The 24648-nt window shown below is 44.8% G+C and overlaps 1 protein-coding gene across 1 annotated transcript in view; it reads left to right on the top strand.

Moving 5' to 3' along the window:
* Positions 1-3862: 3862 nt before the first annotated feature.
* Positions 3863-24648, top strand: part of CTHRC1 (collagen triple helix repeat containing 1) — a 44628-nt gene continuing 23842 nt past the window's right edge. Inside the window, exon 1 of the mRNA XM_082258534.1 lies at positions 3863-4161. Within this exon, the coding sequence (XP_082114660.1) occupies positions 4033-4161 (129 nt within the window). The 5' untranslated portion in view covers positions 3863-4032. The remainder of the gene's footprint in view (positions 4162-24648) is intronic.

Here is a 24648-nt window from a genome sequence, read left to right on the forward strand (position 1 = left end):
TCAGAGCCAAGTGTCACAGCCATATTTTTTACTGGCAATCTTTTCCTGTCACTGGCATTTACTGGCAGGAGAAAAGTGCCCATTTTTTACTGGCAGCCAGTACAAATATTGACGGTTGGCAACACTGCCATATTTTGATGCATTAGGTAAATGCATCATCCTGAACAGGAACATGGCAGACATTTGCTGTAAATAACACGTATCCATACATCCCCAGCCTACACTGGCTTGCATAGTAAAGGCGGACCATGATGGCGCACATGGAGCAGAGGTAGTAGCACATCGAGCGTGTATGAACATGTGGACCAAGGTCCCAGCTAAGCACATCAAAGCTGTATGTAGAGGGGGGCCTCACTAGTTTCTGGCAGTTCAGCTCACGTTTGAACCCCCTTCCTGAAATAAACAAACCCTCTGCAGCCAATTACGATATTTTATGTTCCATGGAAACAGCCGTTAGGGAAGTGCCTGATGAAAGGCAGATTGTGACTCTCCTAAAGAGTGTAGCGCTTACCTCAAACCTCTGTACATCACACTGGGAACAGCTGCTGTTCAGCTCAGGCAGGATATTGAGGGCTGACAAGGCTAGGAAGACGTGTGTTTGTTTATACAAAGGGATTGAATAGATAAAAAGTACATTTTATTCCATACACATTATTGTTTTATTCAGTATGAATGAAAAGAACTGTACGTTTTGTTCCACAGACATTGCTGTCTGCTCAGCTTTACGCTTTAGAAAGGAAAAAAATGTCCTCTGCAGACTGGTAAAGGGTGCCTGAATGCAGAACATAAAGTGAACTGTTCGTTCCAAACAAACAAAAGTGACGGGGAATGGAGAGGACTCATGGAGGATTTTACAAGGAGGCAGAAAAACATAATAAGAAACAGTTTCAGGAAAAATATATAACAGGCCTGTCCTCCCTCTTAGATTGTAAGCTCTAACAAGCAGCGCCCTCTGATTCCTACTGTAATAAAGTGTATTGTATTGGTACTGTCTACCCTCTAGTTGTAAAGCGCTGCATAAACTGTCCACACTATATAAATCCTATCTAATAATAATAATAATAATTAAATCCTCTTTCACATGATCGCAATGCTCGGGTCTGCCTGTCCGTTATTCAGGCGGACCCGATTGGGCCGCCCATTGACCTCTATGGGGAGGCGGATGTCAGCGGACATGTGTCCACTGGCATTCGATCCAACAAGATCCCCCTGAAAACAGTCGTATTCGCCATCCGTCCAGTGGGTTGGATTGGATTGAATGAAAATGGACAGGCTGTCCATTTTCATCTGATCTCCCCAAAGAGGAGAGCAGGACTCTGCTCTGACGCATCTCTGCACAGTGAGTGGAGATGGACTGGTCATCCGCCTGCTCCGCGGGGATCAGCGGAGCCCGTTAAAATGTATCCACCCCTGTGAAAGGGGTAGGGCCTTAAGCGGAACTATAGTTCCACTGTGGCAAACAGCATGGCAGGCAGGACTTAATTGCACAAAGAGATGCAATCTCTCTTCTGCAATAAAATACACCTACCTGTTTGCTGTGCAGGACTGATGTCATCTCGTGCCGGCCAATGAAGAAGACCAGAGACCACCACCCGGCTGAAGATGGCGGCACCAGCAAGGGATGGAAACTGCGTCTGCTACCTGCACTTGGGGTGCCATTACCATGTATTGGCACAGCGAGTGTGACCTGCAATTGCAGCGTGCTTTCGAAAACAACCTGCAAAAAGCACATATCTTGTGTTTTGTCATGCGCATGGGCGTCCGCAGATAGGGGCAAGGGGGGGGGCAAATGCTCCCCCCTAGAATCTCAACTTCACTTTAAAGTGAAGCCACTTTATACCATCCTTTCTGGTCTGTTTAATAATCCTGTGTGCCCCTGTGTCTGTGTTTTAAAAAAAGAAGGCGTTCTTTACCAGCTTTCAGAGCACAGAGCACCGCTCACGTGACCTGATGGCTCTCACCTCTCCCTGTCTGACAACTGCCTGCAGTGGGTGGGGCCGAAGATTCCTCACTGTCCTCAGTGGGGAGGGGAGGGGGAGAGGCGGCGGGTCATGTGAGCGGCGATTGGCGCTCTGAAAACTTGTAAAGAATGGCTTATTTTTATAAAACACAGACACAGGGGCACACAGGATTATTAAACAGACTGTAGACAGGATATGAAACTTTAAATGAAGCTACAGCAGCAGGAGGGGCACTGACATAGGAGCAGACAGACAGGGAGGGAGGGGGGAGAGAGGACAGGTGAGCTGCGGATGATGGAGGCACGTAAACTGACCACGAAGTCAGGGCTCAGCAGCCATGGTATACCGTGGTCAGTGTACAGAGGGGAGGACATAGCCAGGCAGGATCAGCCAGGTATTTTATTTGATACGGGGGGTTGCAAATTACACAGCACAAGCACTGTGCTGTATAACATGCTTTAAAGGAACAGGATCAATTTTTATCTTAACAAATGCTTTAAAAATAAATGCTGCCGTTTGCCCTTTAAAAATAAATACTCAAAATAAGTACAATGACTAAGCCCCTCCCCTTCATGGCATTGTTAAAAAGGGGCGGAGCATGGGTGACCTTAAATAGATGCCCCCCCCTGAAATGTGAATACAGCCTAAGTGAGATGTGGTATTTCCATTTGTAAATGCGTGCCATATCGTACTGGTGTTGGTTCAGGTGGTTATATTGAAGGTAGACTCTACCATTCAGAAATCAATTTAAAAAAAATACACTGCAAAACTGACAATTTCTAAAGAAAAGATAATGGTATATAACTGCTTACCTAAAGCTGAACTAAACTCTCTCAAACAGCATGAAGCCATGAACTATTTTTTATCATTATGCTGCTAGAACTGGATTTACTTCCCCAGCAGCATGTCATTGATAGAACACCAAGTAAGCATTGATCCCCAAATGGCCCCAATCTTACAGCCATTGAGATGCTAGGATAAGGATCAAACCATATAGGTCTAATAACAAGCACTTCCAACTTCTTAAAGCGGAGTTCTAGCCTGGGGGAAAAAAAAATTAAAGTCAACAGCTACAAATACTGTAGCTGCTGACTTTTACTATAAGGACACTTACCTTTCCAGGTAGCCCGGGACGTCGGCACCTGAAGCCCACCCGTCCACCGGCTCCGGGTGCAGGCGCCAGCATCCTTACTAAAGGACACAGCCTGTTACCTACTGCGCTTTCTAAATGGTCCCGCTGTCTTCTGGGACCTGTGTGTGTCTCCCAAGGGCAGCGGGGGGGGGGGCTGCAAATGACGTGGGTTGCCGTGGCGCCCTTAAACGGAAGTGGGAGCGGGTACCTGTTTTTGACAGGCATCTGCAACCCCCCCCAGAAAGGTGCAGAATATGGCACCGGAGGGGGGGAGGAAGCAGTAAAGCGGAGATTCCAATTTTGGGTGGAACTCCACTTTAAGTCTTTGTGATCCCTGACTAGAATTGGTCAAAGAGAAGAAAAATGAAAGTGTTATCCATATGCTCTAACAGTGCTTGTGAATTACCGTATCTGTTCTGTATACATTAATCAGAAGTATTGGGAAGGGGGGTGAGGTTGGCTGTGGGTTTCTGAGTTGTGTTTATTTAGAACATACCTGAGAGCTGCATTCATAAGTATCAACCTCCATTTCTTGAACAAGCTCATCAGCTATTTAAAAGGTGATGAAACCGCCACCACCTCTGTAGATAATTTCCTTTATTGTGACCTCTGAAATAATATTGGAAAGATGCAAGCATTTTATAGTAACTCTGTTTGCACATCCTGCTTTGATCTAAATGACAATAAAAGGTTTGTTGGTCCTTTGCGCTTGCACGTGGTGAGGAGTTTAGATTGAAGAGTTGAACATTCCTATATCCCCCAGAGGCTGACTAGCCATAGATGTAATAACACACAGTCCTTCAGTAGACGCAGACAGTGTGTGATTCAGCTGCAGCCCTCTCCCCCCTCACTCCATCCATTCACTGCTCTGAGGACAGATCCACTGAGCACTGAGGCTGCAAACTTCTTCCAAGCTCCCGGACTTACTCCGCTCCCAAGATGTTGTCACTCTGGACTGCATTTCTTCTGGGCACATCATGTCTTCTTCTCCCTTCACTATCTGATCCTGACAACCTAAAGGTGAAACAAAGAGCCCTTCGTCAGAAAGACCTGGAAATCATAGACAGAGTGAGTGTAATCTTCTTTCATCCATTCTTTTTACCTCTGAGCATCTCCAGCCTTCTTCTGTAGGGTATCAGCTTTCACAAAGAGCTAAAATGGGAAATGCAATGGTAGACGTATGCAGCAGCTGTGGTTTTGCAGATGTGGTGGGCCTACCATTGACGGTGGACCTGAACCCGGGTCTGTGAGCCTAGATTGGGCCTAGGGTGCTGCACTCTAGGGAATTATGTGGACAAGCTTCTGATGACTTTCGTGAGCACAGTCTTAGCCCATGGAGGCCTCTGATACAGATTAGTAGAGGTGTTGTCAAAGGGTGCACATGATGTCCACGTTGACATTACTGGCCCATGAACAATTGACGAATCAGGTATAGTTTTTATTCTATTAGTCTTTATGAAAAATGTGAGATTTTTTTGGATGAATCTTCCAGGGTACTGGCTATTCTGTACTCATATGGTCACTCATATATTACAGAGAAATACAGAGCATGGGCAGCACAGTGACTAAGTGGTGAGCTCTTCTACCTAGCAGCAATATGGTTGCTGGTTCAAATCCCCACCATGACACTACCTGCCTGGAGTTTGCATGTTCTCCCTGTGCCTACCTTGGTTCCCTCCAGTTATTCCTGTTTCCTCCCTTACTCCAAAGACATGCTGGTAGGTTAATTGGCTCCTGTCTAAACAGGGCCTAGTATGTATGTGAGTTAGGGACCTTATGGCGCTTTTCCACTGCATGGCTCCGAACGGTTCGGCTCGCTTTTGTGCTTTTCCACTGCTGGTACCGCATGGTATGGTGTAGGAACGGTTCGGTACGGTACGGCGGCGCTTTTCCACTGCATGGAACCGAACGGTACGGCTCTCAAAAACAGTACCTACTCGATTGTGGTTCCAACAGGTACCATACCCGGTACCATATCCCACAATCCTTTGCATGCAGTCACTACTAGCCACTGATTGGTCAGAGAATCCCACCCACCTTGTTTTTATCCCACCCACTTAACTTTAGTACTACTTTAGTGGAAAAGCAAACCATACCGTACCGTACCGAACCGTTCCAACACCGTACCCATGCGGTACCAGCAGTGGAAAAGCAAACTGGGCCAAGCAGGGCCGAGTAGAGCCGAGCCGTTACTTGCAGTGGAAAAGTGCCAATAGATTGTAAGCTTCTTGAGGGCAGGTACTGATGTGGATGAACAATATATATGTTAAGTGCTATGTAAATTGACGGTGCTATATAACTATCTATAATAGATAAAAAATTAACAGCAGGGACACACATTCTCAGTGGGCTTTAATTGTTCCCCACTTTTTCCATTTAACAACTAATGATCCGTCAGAACAACTATTGCTCCAACAGTTAACCCTCCTGCACAGCTTATACAATATAACCAACATTTTGTGGATACCTGACCACCAGAGATGTATAGTAACGAAGTAGAACTACTTAAGTACTGTACTTAAGTACCGAAATGCGGTATCTGTACTTTCCTAGAGTAGAATTTTTTTCTCCTACTTCTACTTTTACTTCACTACATTTTTTCGATGATTTCGATACTTCTACTCAAGTATTTTTTTTTTGTGCTGCATAGTTACTAGTTACTTTTAAAAAAATTACCACTGCCAGAACAGTAGATGGCAGGTTGCATAAAGCTCAAAAAAATGTGTATAATGTCATTTATAAATCAGCGCATACGAAAATAAAGGCTGTGTATAATAAAAGCTGCTATACCAAATCTTTCCAATAAAAAGAAAATATGAAACAAACAAATAAATGGTGCTACAGCGCTTAAAGTGCATCAAGAAACTACTAACAAACACAGGTTAATCATTTGAATAAATCATTTGAAATAATAAAAACAATATGATGTTCAAACTTTTGACTTATTTCTTTAATAACTACATAACACAGTACTTGTACTTCTACTTTCAGTACTTGAGTAGAATTTTTTTTTCAAAACTACTGGTACTTTTTACTTTTAGTACTTAAGTAGCAAATTTTTTGAAAAAACTACTTGCAATACTTAAGTAAAAAAAATGTTGAATACTTTAGTACTTCTACTTAGGTAACTTTTTCTGCGAGCACTTCCACTTCTACTCAAGTAATTTTTTGATCGAGCACTTGTACTTTTACTCAAGTAGAAATTTCGAGTACTTTATACAAGTCTGCTGACCACCCCACATGTACAGTACAAGCTTAGTGAACATCCCTTTCCGAAACAACGGGCATTCATATGAGCTTGCTTACTCGCTTCCCTTTTACAGCCTCCATATTACAAGCCCCCAGCCTTCTAGGAAGTAATTCCATAACATTTTGGAGTGTTTCTTTGTGAGATTGTACCCATTCAGCCAAAGGATTATTTGTAAGGTCAGGTACTGATGCAAGTAAAGTTCCAATTACTCCAAAAGGTATCTCAGGTCTGAGGCTCTGTGTAGACCTCCCATGTTCCTCCACACCAAACTGTTTAAACCATGTCTTTATGGAGTTGGCTTTGTGCACAGAGGCACTGTCATGCTGGAACAGAAAACAGCCTTCCCCAAACTGTTGCAGCAAGGTTGGGGGTACACAGTTGTTTAAACTTTGTATGCTGTAGCATTTAAAGTAGCCTTCACTGGAAATTTCTAAACCTGATTATTTGGAGGGTTTTCCACACATACTGTATTTGGCCATATAGGCAGATGTGGTAGTCAGGTCAAATGTTGACCATAAAGTATGACACTTAAAGCGGTAGTATCCCACTTTTTGACACTTTTACCTACAGGTAAGCCTATAATAAGGCTTACCTGTAGGCAGGGGAGGGCTGGCAGCCTTAGGCCTGGGGGGCAAGTCCAGTCAAGTGGCCCATTGAACCATGGAATCAGCTCACTATCCATGCCCACCTGGTTTTGGACTGACAGCTGTATACAGTGTCTGGCCCCTACATTAATCCAGCCCTGAGTGCGGCCTTTTTACTAGTTTTTACCACTTTTCAGAGTGGCCCGGGGGGCAATTGCCACCCTGCCCCCCTTGCCAGTCCTCCCCTGCCTGTAGGTACAAATAATATCTCCTAAACCGGCACGGTTTAGGAGATATTTACAGTGCATGCAGCCGCTCGTGCGAGCGGCGCATGTGCTCTGAAGGTCCGGGGGACCTTCAATTAAGTTTCCGGGAGCTTGCCGGAAAAATCACTCCCGCGCGCATGCGCGGGAGTGACGTCATCGCGGCTCCGGCCAATCATCGCGCCGGAGCCGTCTCTTCCGGCCAATCAGCATGCCGGAGCCGCCGAACCCGGAAGAGACGACGAGGGACCATGGCAGCGCCCGCAGCGATGTCCGGGGGTCCGTGTCGGGGCTTCGTTTTCAGGTAAGTTACACATAATGGGCTAGTATGCATTGCATACTAGCTCATTATGCCTTTGTCTTGCAGGTTTTTTTTTTTTTTATTGAGTTTGCAACCGCTTTAACCCCAGTCTGGTGAAAAGATTGGGAACAACTTTTTCACCAGATAGGAAGTGATGGAAACTCTCCAACAGCCAGGTAGCCAATTACTAACCTAGCCTTCAAACCATACACTGACCCCTTTTCTGCTGTCTATTCATCTTGTCCTTCACCAGGATCCTTTGTTGCATGAATCACAGAGATTTTAGTGCCAGAAGAAACTGATGCAGATTTTTGGTGTGTTTCCTGGACAGTCAGCAGAATTTCTAGTAAACTTAGGTTAACCTTGCTGTTGCAGAGTCTCATAGTTAAAGAGACAGTTAACCACCAGGCCGATTTCTGACACAAGTTCAAATCAGTATTTTATGCTGGAAAATTAGAACCCCCCAAACCTTATATATATATATATATATTTTAGCAGAGACCTTAGAGAATAAAATGGAGATCATCGCAATAGTTTATGTTGCACCGTATTTGTGCAGCGGTCTTACAAACGCAATTCTTTTGGAAAAAATACACTCTTTTGAAATAAAAAATAAGAAAACAGTAAAGTTCGCCCAATTTTTTTCTGTAATGTGGAAGAGAATGTTACGCCGAGTAAATTGATACCTAACATGTCATGCTTCAAAATTGCACACGCTTGTGGAATGGCGACAAACATTGGTACTTAAAAATCTCCATAGGCGACACTTTAAAAATGTCTACAGGTTACAAATTTAGAGTTATAGAGGAGGTCTAGGGCTAGAATTATTTCTCTCGCTTAAACGATCGTGGCGATATCTCACATGTATGCTTTGAACACTGTTTACATATGTGGGCACGACTTGCGTATGAGCTCACTTCTGTGCCCGAGCTCAGAGGGAAGGGGCGCTTTAAATTTTATTTTTTTCCTATTTATTTTACCTTTTATTTTTACACTATCTCTTTAAAAAATGTTTTTTTAATCACTTTTATTCCTATTACAAGGAATGTAAACATCCCTTGTAATAGAAATAAGCAGGACAGGTCCTCTTTAATGTGAGCTCTGGGGTCAAAAAGACCTTGGATCTCATTTCTACACTTAAAAGCAAAAAAAAAAAAAAATGGGCCCATTAAGGCCGTTGGGAGGAAGTGACGTATGATGTCGCTCCGGTCCTCCAAGGCCATAGAGTCAAGTGGGGGCCATTCCTGCACTCACTACCGATGCCTCCAGTAAGCGGGGAAAAGGACCGGGAGGTGGCAGGGGGGGGTTACCTCTCCCGCTGCCCATAAAAGTGATCCCCCGGCAAATCCGCCGATGGGACCACTTTTATAAAATATCGGGGTTATGGCAGCTATCTGCTGCCATACCACCGGTAGTTAATGTCAAAGTACCGACATAAATACATGGTGGGCGGTCCAGAAGAAGTGATTGTAAAGTGTTTTTTTTTTTTTTTTAAATAACAAACATGTGATACTGTACCTCCTCTGTGCAGTTGGTTTTGCACAGAGCAGCCCCGATCCTTCTCTTCTGGGGTCCCTCGTTGCTGCTCCTGGCCCCTCCCTCCAATCGAGTGCCCCCACAGCAAGCAGCTTGCTATGGAGGTACCCAAGCTGAGCTGCAGCTCTGTGTGTCCATTCAGACACGGAGCTGCCATTGCCCCCCCCCCCTGACTTTGATTGACAGCCACAGTAGCCAATGGCGCCGCGGCTGTGTCTCAGCCAATCAGGAAGGAGAGTCCCAGATGGCGGAGGGACTCGTGGACATCGCTGGAGAGAGAGGGGGCTTAGGTAAGTATTAGGGGGTGCTGGGAGGGGGACTGCTACACACAGAAGGTTTTTTATTTTAATGCATAGAATGTCTTAGCAATAAAAAAAAAAACTTCTGACTTTACAACTCCTTTAAGATGTCTCCTGAATACCGTGTCCTCCAGCAAGGTCTATTCACCTAACCACACTCCTTCGACAAATCCCTGCAGTAGGATTCCACCTTGAGTAAGCTCCGATGCTGGATGGTGTCTGTGCTTAGACAGATAAATGACTTTACTTCCCACCCCACTTAACAGTGTTTGTGTCCGGTGATTGGTTCCATAGGCCTAAGCACTAATTACATAGAGAGGCCATGTCCTCCCCCCATCCTCAGAAGCTGGAGGTGGTGAGGGAGCAGCGATCAGTGAGTATACCTCGCAGGGTGGGTTGGCTATTGGGAGGCAGAGGGATTGTTTTACTAACAGCAAATGGTCTGTTCACTTTGATAGGGAAGTTGCACTTTCTCATAGGAACTTTCCCCAGAACTTAGTGAATGTAGTGTCACTTTGCAAAAAATACCCAATATTGTGCAAGTAAAAAAAATGCAGTTTTTGCTTGCACATGAATGGATGATGGAAGTCAGCAGAGCTTCACCTCATTCTCTAAACAATGGTGGAAATTCCCTAGCAAAGTGCAACTACCCTTTCAAAGTGTATTTGCCTTTAGTAAGTCAAATCCATTGTAACTTTACCCTGAATGGGCAGACTGATAGTGTCTCTTTATAAAAAAAAAAAAAAAAACATACATGAAACTAAAAAATTGCACAACTATTAATTTTAACTAATGCAACCAGATTGGTTCCAGAGAATGCCAATGGCTTCCATGAAATTTCTCATAAACAGCTGTCAGATCAATCTCTGGGATGTAAACATCCCTCCTCATCCCATTGGCCATTTTGACTAGGGCTGTAGACTCTCCTCAGTCGCCGAAGGTAGAGTTGCACAGCGGATTGAGAATGATGGTCAGAGACCATGCAGAAAGAGGACTTATGGAGTGATGACAAAAAGGACTGGGTGCAGCTGAGGACCTGAGCTAGGTCAGTAAGTGGTTTCTACAATTTTCACATTAAAATGACACTAAACAATATCCTTATTCTCCAAAAATAATCCATACACATCTTTACCTAATGTAAGGTGACCAGATTTTTAAAATGAAATCCAGGGACATATTTTTTTTATTGGCAAATGGCACAGGACTGCATAATACACAGAGCGCTGGGTATAGGACTGCATAATACACAGAGCGCTGGGTATAGGACTGCATAATACACAGAGCGCTAGGCACAGGACTGCAAAATACACAGAGCACTGGGCACAGGACTACAAAATACACAGAGCGCTAGGCACAGGACTGCATAATACATAGAGCGCTGGGTACAGGACTGCATAATACACAGAGCACTGGGCACAGGACTACAAAATACACAGAGTGCTAGGCACAGGACTGCATAATACATAGAGCGCTAGGCACAGGACTGCATAATACACACAGCGCTAGACAGGACTGCATAATACACACAGCGCTAGACAGGACTGCATAATACACACAGCGCTAGTACAGGACTGCATAATACACACAGCGCTAGTACAGGACTGCATAATACACAGAGCGCTAGGCACAGGACTGCAAAATACACAGAGCACTGGGCACAGGACTACAAAATACACAGAGAGCTAGGCACAGGACTGCATAATACACAGAGTGCTGGGTACAGGACTGCATAATACACAGAGCGCTAGGCACAGGACTGCATAATACACAGAGCACCGGGCACAGGACTACAAAATACACAGAGCACTGGGCACAGGACTACAAAATACACAGAGCACTGGGCACAGAACTATATAATATACGGGAGGTTGTTAGGCATAGAGTACAGGGTTCAGAGGTTTGCTATGCACACTTCTGCTCCCACATCCATAGCTCAACTCTGCATCCTTCTCTCACAGATTCTCTGCAGCCACCTCCCTGCCCTTCCCCCACAACAGCTAAACTCTCCATCCCTCCATGCACCTGATTCAGCTCTGACCCCTGCTCCCCCAATGCCCTCACCTGTGTACAAACAGACCCCCCCCCCCCTCCATCTGCTCGCCTCCCAGTCTCAGCCCTCCACAGAGTCAATTTTTGGCTCTGCCTCTCCTCCACTGAACAACAGCAGGAGCGGCAGTGATATTGTCCAGCAGGGGGCATCTGCAGATGAGCCACCAGGCTGTTTCTCAGCCAGAATGGGATGCCATGTCTACATCAATCCGACCCTGAACCCGAGGACAAAACCAGGGATGGACTTGGATCAGGGACAGTGTCCCCAATCTGGGGACTTTCCCCGGAAACCGGGGACGTTGTGTCACCCTAACCTAATGGCCCTGTAACCTATTTTTCATGAAATCATATCTTACTGTGTGTTTTTGCCACCTTGAATCATCTTTGGTGAGCTTGTGAATCTTATTTCCTCCTCACTTCTGTCTGTTTGGAACAGCTGTCATGTGCACTCCTCCATGCACACTACAAACCCCATAGACACTAGTTCATCGGGAATGAGCAAGAGAGGGTGGCTACGTTCCTACATACAATGGGACCTTGGAGAATGAATGTTGCCACCCTATAACAGGGAGTTGCATTTCAGCAGCAAAAAAAAAGGAACATGGAGATTTATAGGAGGCTCAGAGGAACAGAAGAACTAAGAATACATAATATATCAGTATTATTAATTATTATAATATATATTTTTTTAAACCCAGAGTTTAGTGTCACTTTAGTGTTTGTTTTCTATCTCATGCCAGACAACATATCTCCATATATACAGTACAGCTTATCAATGTAATTGTGCAGCATTTCATACTGAATATTGTCTGTTTCGGATATATTAATGAATGCCAGCCTATGGGGACGCACATTCAGTGCGCCTTTGTGTATGTGTGTATCTGATGACAAAAAGATTTCCAAGGCCTTCATTATTCCCAGAGGCAAGGTGTTGAGAAGGGGAGTGCTCTACTTTTGGTTTACATGCCACCTGTTCATTCATCAGTGAAATGTGGTGTAGAAATTGCAGTTAAAAATGTTCTGCCTCAGTAGATGCTTTTTATTACTCCCTATTTACTACTTGCATTGTGCTGACATTCAATAGGGAGAGATTTGCTAAGAGATGTTTATTTTTTAGCTATTCCTGCACTTTGTTTTTAGCTAAAGTAGTTGTAAACCAAATCACTAAACCCCATATAAGCTTTAACAAGATAATGAAATGTCAAAAGTCAGTATTTTAGAAACTGCAGTTACATTACCATAATCCTGATGAAGCAGATTAAATCTGTGAAACGCGTCATGAGGATGCCAACCAACCATTTGCCGTGATTATATTGTTGTAGCACTGCCCCCTAGAGGGCTGCTGGGAATTACACTTCTTGGGTCCCCTGGGTTACCATTAGCAAATGACAGTAGATAAATGGAATTTAAAAGTTCTCGGCTTAGTCAATGATCAGTCCAGAGGATGTGTTTTTTGTGTTTTATTTAGAACTGGGATAGGAGAAAGGATGAGTGGGATACTCCAACTAGTAAGTATACACAATTCTGAGGACAACTGACTGTAGAATGCAGCAAGGCCGCTGCTTCACCTTGCTACTGAATTGAAGATAAGATAAGATTACTGTTGCCGCTTGAATACTCTCTTCAGGGTTAATAACTTGGCACCCCCTTTACTCTCACTGCCTGTGTGCTGACACCCGTCTGCTGATTCTAGCCACTGGAGTGGTCCCCTTCCTGGGCAGACCCTTTGGCAAGCTCCCCTGTACTCACGGACACTGTTTTTCCACAGTTGCTCTGCCTTCACCTCCACAGTCAGCTTCCACTGGACCTCTGGGTTCAGCCACACTTTTTAGTCCACTAGACCGACTGCCCGTGACCACCATCCACAGCAAACAGGAGTGACAGCCGTCACCCTCCTCCTGGGACCTGGCCTCCCGCCGAAAGACACCCTGTCACTGTAATGTTCCGGTACCTTTGGTACCCTAAATTACACTTTCCACAAGTGTATGCGCCCCACCATTTACTTTTGGAAAGGTGCGCATACACCTTTAAGACTGGAGCTGTCATCACTCAGCGCCGGACTAGATGGCTATTTAAGGCGTCGGTTCTCACTCACATGTGTTCGTTCAAACACCCTTACCTGGATGCTAACCTTGCTTGAAGCTTCCATGCTTGCAAGCTTACTTCGCTGACGGAACCTCGCTGCGCTGATCCCTGTATCCCGCTATTGGATCATCCGCCTCTCCTGAACCACCCTTCGGCTGTATCGCTAATAGTGCTAAGTACCCCGCAGGGGAATTCTCTATAAACTTATACTAAGCTTACACTATCTAGCTCTGCATAGTAAAGACTGTTTATCACATCTGCATAACTAGATTGCTAGCTCTTGAGACTACTGCTACTTTTCTGCACTGGGTTGATCTCTTTTGTATGTCCACCTGCTATTCTATCATCTGCTATCATACAACATTGCTAAACCTTCCTGCATCCATCTGCTACTGTCTCACCTTCAAGTGTCTATCACCTACCACCTCCACTCAACCTATCCCTCAACCTTCATCATTGTGTTACCACATACATAAAGTCATTCTAGGAACCAGCTTGCTAATTGTGTGTATTTACTGGCTGAAATAAGACCTTCCACACATGATGAGTCATTGAGGTTGGGAATGGTATCTCAGCATATCTCTTACATGACTACTGACGTGGAACTATTTTCTGCAGCTGAAAATCCACACCATATAAGAAACGCAGAAGCGTTACAGATTGAACGAACCAAAAAATGGATTCAGCAGAAATAACCACTCAGGTGACACAATTAAAACAGCAAGTATCTGCGTTAATACACGCACTTGCTGAATTAAAAGAAGACAATCAGGCTCTGTCGCAGCAGGTAATTAGACTGACACAACTTACCTCTGCTCAGTCCCCTGAACCCAAGATAAATCCCCCTTTGGTATTTACAGGCGATCGCAAAAAATTTCGCGAATTTAAAAACGCATGTGAGTTACTTTTTTTGCTAAAACCTCGTACCTACCTTACTGATCACATTAAGGTTTGTACTATTATTTCTTACCTATCAAACGATCCTCGAGCCTGGGCAGATTCTCTTTTTGAGAAAAACGACCAGCTTCTCAACTCCTATGCCTTGTTCCTGGCAGAGCTCACTAGCCTATATGATGACCCCAATAGGCAGAGTACTGCTGATCTTCAGTTAAGATCCTTGAAACAAGGAAGGAGGCCTGTAGAAGACTTTGTCGCAGAGTTCAAGAGATGGACCCTTGATTCAGAATGGAATGATGCATCTCTGAAAACCCAATTTAGGCTTGGCCTATCAGAAGCCGTTAAGGACGAGCTCGCCCGAGCGGATCTGCCAAAAACCCTGGATGCACTAATACAACTCTGTAAAGATGGGAATGCCATTATCCGTTTCCTCTCGGAGTCTGGCCGTTGACCCCGTTCCTATGGAGATAGGAACCATACGCCCACCGCTATCAACTATGGAAAAAGCCAAAAGACGAAATTAAAATCTCTGCTTGTACTGTGCATCCCCGGATCACAAGATAAACGTCTGTCCCCTAGTCAACAAAAAGAAGGGTGAGTGTTCACATGTCTCCCTAGGAGGATTGACAACTTCATTCACTAACCCCTACATTTCTGTTTTTTTGACATTACAGTGGGACCAGAACAGGATTACTACTAAGGCCATGATTGACACAGGATCTTGTGGAAATTATATGGATATATGTTTTGCTGCTTTAAATAAAATTCCTATTATTTCTAAACTCAAACCTGTCTCAGTAAGTCTTATTACCGGTGTTCCGTTATCCTCTGGTCCGATCACCGATCAGACACAAGCACTTCTAGTCACTATTAACGAGTCTCATAGGGAGACTTCTACCTTCGATTTAATACCATCACCCCACTTTCCCATTGTGTTGGGACTTCCCTGGTTGCACACACACCAACCAACCATAGATTGGAAGAAACGGTCCTTGACCTTCCCTTCTTGTTATTGCGAGGAAACGTGTAACCTCCCGTTTTCCGGGAAGATTCTGTCTGTGGTGACAGATGAGATTGCACCACTATGTTATCAGGATCTTTCTGAGGTTTTTCTTGAGAAAAATGCTCAAGCATTACCTCCTCATCGAGACTATGATTGTAGCATTGATCTACTCCCAAATAGCAAATTGCCGTTCGGTCATGTTTATCCTCTTTCACAGGATGAACTTGCCCATCTCAAAACCTATTTGGATGAGAAAGGTTTTATTAGACCTTCCACTTCTTCCACAGCAGCAGGACTCTTTTTTGTTCGCAATAAAGATTCAAGTCTCAGACCTATCATCGACTACAGGAAATTGAATGCTATCACAATAAAAGATCGCTATCCTCTACCGCTTATCCCTGAGCTCATTGAGCAGGTGCGTGGAGCTACCTATTTTTCAAAATTAGACCTGAAAGGAGCATACAATCTCATTCGAATCCGTGATGGACACGAGTGGAAGACTGCATTCAGAACTAGATACGGATTGTTCGAATATCTTGTGATGCCATTCGGCCTATGCAATGCCCCTGCAGTTTTCCAACGATTTATAAACGATATTTTTAAAGACTTACTAGATGTCTGTGTTGTGGTATATCTGGACGATATACTTATATATTCACGGACCCTGTCTGAACACATAAGACATGTAAGACTTGTATTATCGAGATTGCTTGCACATAATCTTTATGTGAAGCTGAAGAAATGCTTGTTCCATAAAGATGAGGTACTCTTTCTAGGCTACATCATATCCAAAACAGGAATCGAGATGGACATGAGTAAAATATCCTGCATTCAGGATTGGCCTACACCAACTACACGCAAGGCGCTACAGCGATTCCTGGGATTTGCAAATTTCTACAGGAAGTTCATAAAAAACTTTTCTGCTATTGTGAGACCCCTCACACAGCTCACTAGCATAAAAATACCATTTAAATGGTCAGAAGAAGCAAATAAGGCTTTCCACTTGTTAAAGACAAGGTTTACTTCCGCTCCCATATTACGCCATCCAGACCCATCCCTCCAATACATTCTGGAGGTAGATGCGTCAAACATGGCAGTAGGAGCAATACTCTCCCAACGACCTACCCACACTTCACCACTTCATCCAGTCGCTTTTTTTTCTAAATCCCTGAGCAGTCCCGAGATAAATTACCCCGTGGGGGAAAAGGAACTGCTTGCTATAAAATTGGCTCTGGAGAATTGGCGACATTTACTCGAAGGCACCCAACTACCAATAATTATATACACGGACCATAAAAACCTCCAATATCTTCAGACTAGCAAAACTCTCTCGCATCGACAGGTACGATGGTCACTATTCTTTCTAAGGTTTAACTTCCTAGTGACCTACACACCTGCAGATAAGAACAAAAAGGCGGATGCACTATCACGACTAACTGAAGAAAACTACTTTGAAATCCCTTCCGTTCCTATAATACCTCACAAACGCATTATTGGAGTTGTCCGTTCCTTAAAGGAAGAGGTTCTGCATGGTATAAGTTTGGATTCACCCCCACCACAACTAAATACTGATGCAGAAGGCTTCCTCTACTACAACGACAAACTTTACATACCACCTACCCTACGCACCAAGATCTTGGAATTATCGCATGATGTGCCTATGGCAGGACATATGGGTATGACAAAGACTTTCAATTTGATTTCTCGACAATTCTGGTGGCCTGACATGAAAACATCTATACAAAAATTTGTCTCTTCATGCAATGTCTGTGCCAGGTCCAAAATTGACACTACGAGACCATCCGGTCTACTATGCAGTCTACCAATACCCCAAACTCCATGGGAGGTTTTGTCATTGGACTTCATCGTAGAATTGCCTCCTTCCAAAGGATTTAATACCATCTTGGTGTCAGTGGACCATCTGACAAAGATGGCACATTTCATTGCTATTCGCAGACTACCTTCGTCCAAACAAACGGCAGAACTCCTGATGAAACATGACTTCAGATTACATGGTATCCCAAAAACTCTTCTGTCTGACCGTGGATCCCAATTTATTTCTAAATTCTGGCAAGAACTATGTCACATACTACGGATTGAGCGGAAGCTCACTTCTCCTTACCATCCGCAGACCAACGGACAGACTGAAAGAGTCAACCAATGCATCGAGCAGTATTTACGTTGTTACACTTCTTACCAACAGGATGATTGGTTGGATCTTCTCCCCCTGGCAGAATTTGCCTACAACAACGCAACTCACAGTACAACCAAGCAGAGTCCGTTCTACTTGAACTATGGGTTCCATCCCTCTATTCTCCCTCCACGCATCCTTCCTTCAAATAACCCAGTAGCCTCAGACTATCTTACCCAAATAAAGGATTCTCTGGGTTTACTAAATACTACCATTGCACACGCTCACAGTCAACAAAAGAAGTACTATGATCTTCGTAGAAGACCTTCTCCACAGTATACTATCGGGGACCTCGTTTGGCTCTCAACAAAAAACTTGAGACTGAAGATCCCTAGCAAAAAGCTTGGACCTCTGTTCTTGGGACCTTTCCCAATCAAGAAACTTATTGGAAAAGCTGCAGTGCAGCTTACATTGCCAATGGACCTAAAAATCCATCCCATTTTCCATGTGTCGCTACTAAAACCCCATGTTCCGGACCAAGGAATAAGGCCTAATATTCCACCTCCCCCTCCTGTACAAGTTGAAGGTGGAGAAGAATACGAGATAAAAGATTCTGGATTCTCATATCTACAGAAGAAGACTTCAGTACTTGGTTAGATGGAAGAACTATGGGCCCCAAGACGACACCTGGCTAAACACCTCTGACATACATGCCCCTAGATTAATCCGCAATTTTCATGCGAGATACCCACACAAACCAGCTCCAGAGGCCTTCAGGAGCAGGCCTTAAGGGGGGGGTATTGTAATGTTCCGGTACCTTTGGTACCCTAAATTACACTTTCCACAAGTGTATGCGCCCCACCATTTACTTTTGGAAAGGTGCGCATACACCTTTAAGACTGGAGCTGTCATCACTCAGCGCCGGACTAGATGGCTATTTAAGGCGTCGGTTCTCACTCACATGTGTTCGTTCAAACACCCTTACCTGGATGCTAACCTTGCTTGAAGCTTCCATGCTTGCAAGCTTACTTCGCTGACGGAACCTCGCTGCGCTGATCCCTGTATCCCGCTATTGGATCATCCGCCTCTCCTGAACCACCCTTCGGCTGTATCGCTAATAGTGCTAAGTACCCCGCAGGGGAATTCTCTATAAACTTATACTAAGCTTACACTATCTAGCTCTGCATAGTAAAGACTGTTTATCACATCTGCATAACTAGATTGCTAGCTCTTGAGACTACTGCTACTTTTCTGCACTGGGTTGATCTCTTTTGTATGTCCACCTGCTATTCTATCATCTGCTATCATACAACATTGCTAAACCTTCCTGCATCCATCTGCTACTGTCTCACCTTCAAGTGTCTATCACCTACCACCTCCACTCAACCTATCCCTCAACCTTCATCATTGTGTTACCACATACATAAAGTCATTCTAGGAACCAGCTTGCTAATTGTGTGTATTTACTGGCTGAAATAAGACCTTCCACACATGATGAGTCATTGAGGTTGGGAATGGTATCTCAGCATATCTCTTACATGACTACTGACGTGGAACTATTTTCTGCAGCTGAAAATCCACACCATATAAGAAACGCAGAAGCGTTACAGTCACATGTGCCCTTGGCTTTTATAACTTATCCCAGGATGCACCACTGTTTGTGCCAACCCACTGGGATAGTTTCAAAAGCCTGTGTGTCACTGGCTGGATTTCCTCCACTGTCCAACAGGCTCCCCTATTGGATACAGTGGGGACACTCCCTCAGCCCAGATGAATCACACCCTGAACACATGCAACAGGCATAACTACTAATCAGGCTCCCCTAATAAGCAGACAGAGTAACTATGATTTCCCTGCCTAGCACCTACCTAGGAGTGTGCTACACAGTATAATCCAAAACGTGTATAATACAAAGATGTAAATAAGTACATGCACGCAGAAATGGCGGTGGACACACTGTATGGAACAGACATAGACAGAAAAACTCAAGCTGCCCATACAAGGGTCAATGTTCTTTCTTTCAACCAGCAACTGTAACAAAAGAAATGTACCTGATCCCCCCATCCACACGATGTAGATGGGGGAATCCTCCCTGCTGAGTCACTGTATTCTGACAGCAGGAAGATTTCTTCCCCCTCAGAATACACTGATTAGAGCAGCAGTCTATAGCCTGTGGAGCTGATCAAGCTAGGAAAATCAGACAAGGTGGTTGAACAGAAGTCAATAGGTAGACTGACTCTTGTTCAACCACAGGGGCCACACAAGGATTGAAATTCAGTACCTGCTGAACCAGCTGAATTCTAATCCACAAGGCTGTTGTTAGAAATCACGGAGCCCCATACAGCCTACCTGACAGATCCCCCCCCCCCCCCCCAATCCCGGCCAAAAGCTGCTGAAGTCATAGATTTATCAGTCCTTTTCTCTGCAACCTCAGCTGCACAGATGAATGAATAGGAAGCGCTCTGAGGCTTCCTGTTCATTCGCAAACACAGTTGATGAATGGACACAGGAGTGATTGGTATTGATCACTCATTTTTTTCATTCAGGAAAGGAAGGGGACAGTAAATTACATATTTACCAGCCCCTTCCCTTGCTCTCTATCCTAAAACAACCCCCTGTGTGCCCGCAGCAGCTGTCGGCGAGAGAGTAGAGGAGGGAAGCCGGAATTGCTACAGGGGAAAGGGGCACACAGGGGGGACCGGACAGCAGAAGGAAGGGGAGCATGTGCTAGAACCACTCTCCCTGCAGTGCAGCTAGAGGGAGAAAGAAGAAGAGAAGATAGCAAAGAAAAGGATCAGTGTCTACAATAAGACAGTACAGCCGACCCTCCTGCTCAGCAGGTGCCCGGATCCCCCTTTTGAACTGATGGGGCTCAGACCCAGTACAGGAGGCCTGGCATTACTGCCTTATCAGCAGCTCTGCTGATCCATGTATGTGCAGTCTAAAGCCCCGTACACACGTACCGATCGTCGGCCGAACGATCGGCCGTCTTTTGTCCAGGGCTGTCCTGTCTGCTGAAAAGTGCTAAAGACTGCACACGAATTTTGTCGGCCAACAACAGCCGACTGCAGAAGTGATGTCATGTGATGGTTAACTTTCCGTGTCTTTTTTCTTCTCTGAGCATGCCCAGTCTTGCAAATCTGCTGATTGTCGGCCGAAATCTGTACTGACTGACGCACAATCGGCCGTTCTGTTGTCGGCGTACAAAAATTTTAATGCCTGTAGGACAGATTCTGTTCGGGCGAAAATGCGCTGTCGGCTGTCGGAAGCATCATACTAACAAGCCGACAATCTATGCCACAGGTGACCTGCATGAAGAGGGTCCAAAAGTTCAATATAATTCCAGCCTTGAAAGGGGTAATCTTCAATAGCACCACAACCTTGCTGCTCTCGCAACCAGCGGGCACTGGAAACTGCAAACACACAAACAAGAGAGAGCCTGTGCGCTCTCTCATTTGTGTGTTTGCACCAAATTTTCCCCTCTCTAGGTTTAGTAAATCAACCCCTATGTATTTGAAGAAATAAAGCGATTTTGTATGCAGTTATAATCAGGGGTACCTGTATAGGGGAGGACTGGGCCAGGGAGCAGAGGGGCAATTTTCCCCCGGGCCACTCTGATGCCCCATAAAAAGGCTGCACTGCTTCTGCCACAGACATGCCTAAATGATTCCTGGTGAAGAGAAGTAAAAAGCCCCCACTGCTGACCTACTGGGTGCAAGATAAAGACAAGAACAGAGTGCAGCCCTCCCCCCCAGCATGGATGGTGTAAGCTGTGTCTTAGGAGAAGCCGGTCCCATGCCCCACTGGAGACTCTGCTCCTCCGGCCAGCCCTGACTGAGCTGTCCCAGCTCCCCCCAACCACCCCTGCTGGCCAGGTCGGGAAACCAGATTCAGCCGGTGAGTAGAGAGTACCTGGAGCAGGGCTTCAGCCTGGAATGGAGGTCACGAGGAAGCCGAAAAGAGAGGGAGAGCGGGAGGGGGGCCGAGTCGCTGCACCATGGGCCTATGGTTTGTACTTGCCCCCTGGGCTGAAAATTGCCAGTCAGCCCCTGTACCTGTAAAATCCGATGGAAACATAGGTTTGAATTATTATAAATAAAATATTATACAATAAAATACCTAGTGAGACTGCATTAAGATCTTTGTTCAGGCATTTGCTGTTATAGGTTGACAACGCTGAAGCTGGCCATACATCAGTAGAATTTAATTGTAACTTTCCCATTCGTTCCCTCACTCAGGCATAGTTTTATCTGATTTCATATCTTACAGCTGTGTGTTCAAATTCGTTTTCAGAATTAAAAAGATCAAATGCATTCCTTGCTCAATTTTCATTTTATTAATGTGATCATGTATTTGGACACTTTTAAGAGTTCTTTTTTATAAATCTCTAAAAAATAAAGTCTATAGTGTGTTGGTTTTCTTCTTTTCCAGTTAATAGGAAAAATTGCAGGTGGCGCTTTAAAAGCTCCCTTTCACTGTTTCTAGGCTCACACTTTTCCGTAAAGCCTATTGTCTACAGAACTCAGTAGCTCCAACTGAAATTTATATACATGACACATCAGCAGTGACTAATCCCTCACTGAAAAACTCAGTCCAAACTTCTGATGAAAGTAAAAAAATAACATAGGTTGCTTCTACTTGGTTGGGTCTTTTAAAATAACAGACTGTATATAAAAAAAAGAAAAAATAAAGTAAAACAAGTTAACATTTTTGCTACTTTTAAAAACAAAAATAGTTATTCCTGCAAAGAAAAGGATTGTTACATACCTATCCCCCTGCCTTTATTGTCGACCTCACTCTTTTAAAGCAGTGGTCCTCAACCCTGGTCCTCAGGGTTCACTAACGGGCCAGGTTTGCAAGATAACTGAAATACATCCCAGGTGATATCATTTGCTGCTCAGTGATTGTAGTACTCTAGTCTGCATCTCCCCAAGGTAATGCTTAAAATCTGGCCTGTTAGTGGGCCCTGAGGACCGGAGTTGAGGACCACTGTTTTAAAGAACGCAGCTTCTAAAGCATCTTTAGCAAACAATGAACTCCCAATAGTTTTGGATCCTTGGCCCCCCTCTGTGCACTTTGGTTTCTTCCACTTTCCCCATGTCCCAACAGAACACAGCTTTGATGTAGAGGTTGGTGGAAGGAACCACCACACACAGGGGGTGACCAGTAGGGCTGCGCATCTTCACTTACCTCACGATTCGATGCGATTACGATTATTAGGGTCGCAATTCGATACGATTCGATTCCGCGATGCATCACGATTACTGCCCAATGCCCATGCCCATGCCCAGCCCACTGCCCAATGGTTTTCAAAACTTTATAAAAAAAAACAAACAATCAAGCAGTCACAAATAAAAGAATCCTTTTTATTTTCATTTGCTTCAAAGGACACTTTCCTGGACCCTGTCATGGCCTGCAAGCCCTGCATACTTTAGTGCACTTGCACTGCAAACATATAGGAAGGTCTGAAAATGCAAACAGCATAGCAGAGACAGACAACAACACTAGTATTTTACTAGAAGTAACAGTAAAATTAGTAAAAAACTGTAGTAGTGCAGTTTACTGCTTCATAAAAGAAAATATTAATATAAGCCAGGCCTACCACCATTTAAAGTACAACTAAAGGCAAAACTTTTTGGATTTTGGATAACGTTTGGCCTATAGTTGTACTTTAAAGGCAAGCCAAGATAGAAGAAGCCAGCCAGCCAGCCAAGCTAATATTCTTGTGAAAATGGTCATCATAAATTCCCACAAAACATTATATATAAATCCTTTTATGTGAATATATGCATTGCAATAAATTCCAGGTGTGCCATAACCTGTCCTCTACAAAACAGAGCACTTCCTGACTAGTAGCAAACATCAAGGGTGAACCTGGCAATAGTGCACTGCTGCATAACTTCCATGTTCACCGTGATGTTTGTTTCCCTCTGCAACTGCCAGTCAACTCAAGTGAGTTGACTGATTGGCTGCTAGAGGGGAGTTACAAATATAAGCTTTAAGCTTATCAATTCACTTATGTCACTTTTATGTCACTTACTTTACAGAAAACGTTACCTGTCCTGCAGACACAACTGAGTAAGGCCATAGGTCCTTGGCGATGAAAGCTGCCACAGCTTTGGTTAGTTTCTTCCCTTTTTCTGAGTTGGGCGGATAAGTTGACAGTATGGCATCAATTATTGGCTGATCTGGGTCTAGCAGTCTTTCCTTGGCAGTGGTGGCACTGCTGGTGGCGACAGGTGTTACTAACTCAGAGTGACAACGGCTAACATGGTTTCTCAAGTTCGTAGTATTCCCTAGGTATTTAATTTTTGTGTGACAGGCTTTACATACGGCGTGTGTCTTGTCCAACTCACGCTTCCCTGTGTGTTCGTAAAATCCGAAATGTGCCCAGATGTTTGCTCTTAAAACGCTAGGTGCATTTTTTATCTCTCAATCTTTTTCTCCTTCTGCCATTACCACCATACTACCACGTATGTGACGGAGACGGATGACGTAAGTTGCCAAACTCTGTCAGTGTTTAAAAAAAAAATAAAAAAATACCACTTGTAAACTAAGCCGCAACAAGTCAACCAAGCAACATCTTTCATAAAATATGACTGTCTGTCTGTCTGTCAGACTCCCTCTTATGCATGCACTGAGCCAAAACCCCCAGGGCCCCCCTTACCCCACAGCTGCCTGTGACAGTGACACTGACAGAGACCCCCCTCCCCCCACAGTTGAGCTGACAGCCGGACACACTGACAGAGACCTGGATGTCCCACTGTCCCACACCTTCCCCAATCCCCCACAGCACTGACAAACACTGAGTGAGTCCCCCCCTTGCCCAGACCCCCACAGCTGACACTGACAGAGACCCCCAGGCCCCCACTGACACTCAGAGAGAGCCCCCCTGGCTGCCAGACTGCCACAGCAGAACAGTACCCCCGGGCCCCGACCAACCATCCCCTGTCCCAGCCCCCCCCATCAGACATCCCCCAGAGATACAGACGAGACCCCCATGAATGTCATGATTATACAATTATTTGTTCGGACTAGTACATACCTGCTGCTGTGTGACTGTGTGGGTTGTTGTGCACTGCTGGCTGGCTGCGATGGGGACGCACTTGGGGCTCCTCGCTCCTGTGCTGTGGAGTGTGGACTGGCTTCTGGCTTGG

The sequence above is a fragment of the Pelophylax lessonae genome (assembly GCF_965119305.1).
Source record: "Pelophylax lessonae genome assembly, chromosome: 5".
Lineage (NCBI taxonomy): Eukaryota > Metazoa > Chordata > Amphibia > Anura > Ranidae > Pelophylax > Pelophylax lessonae.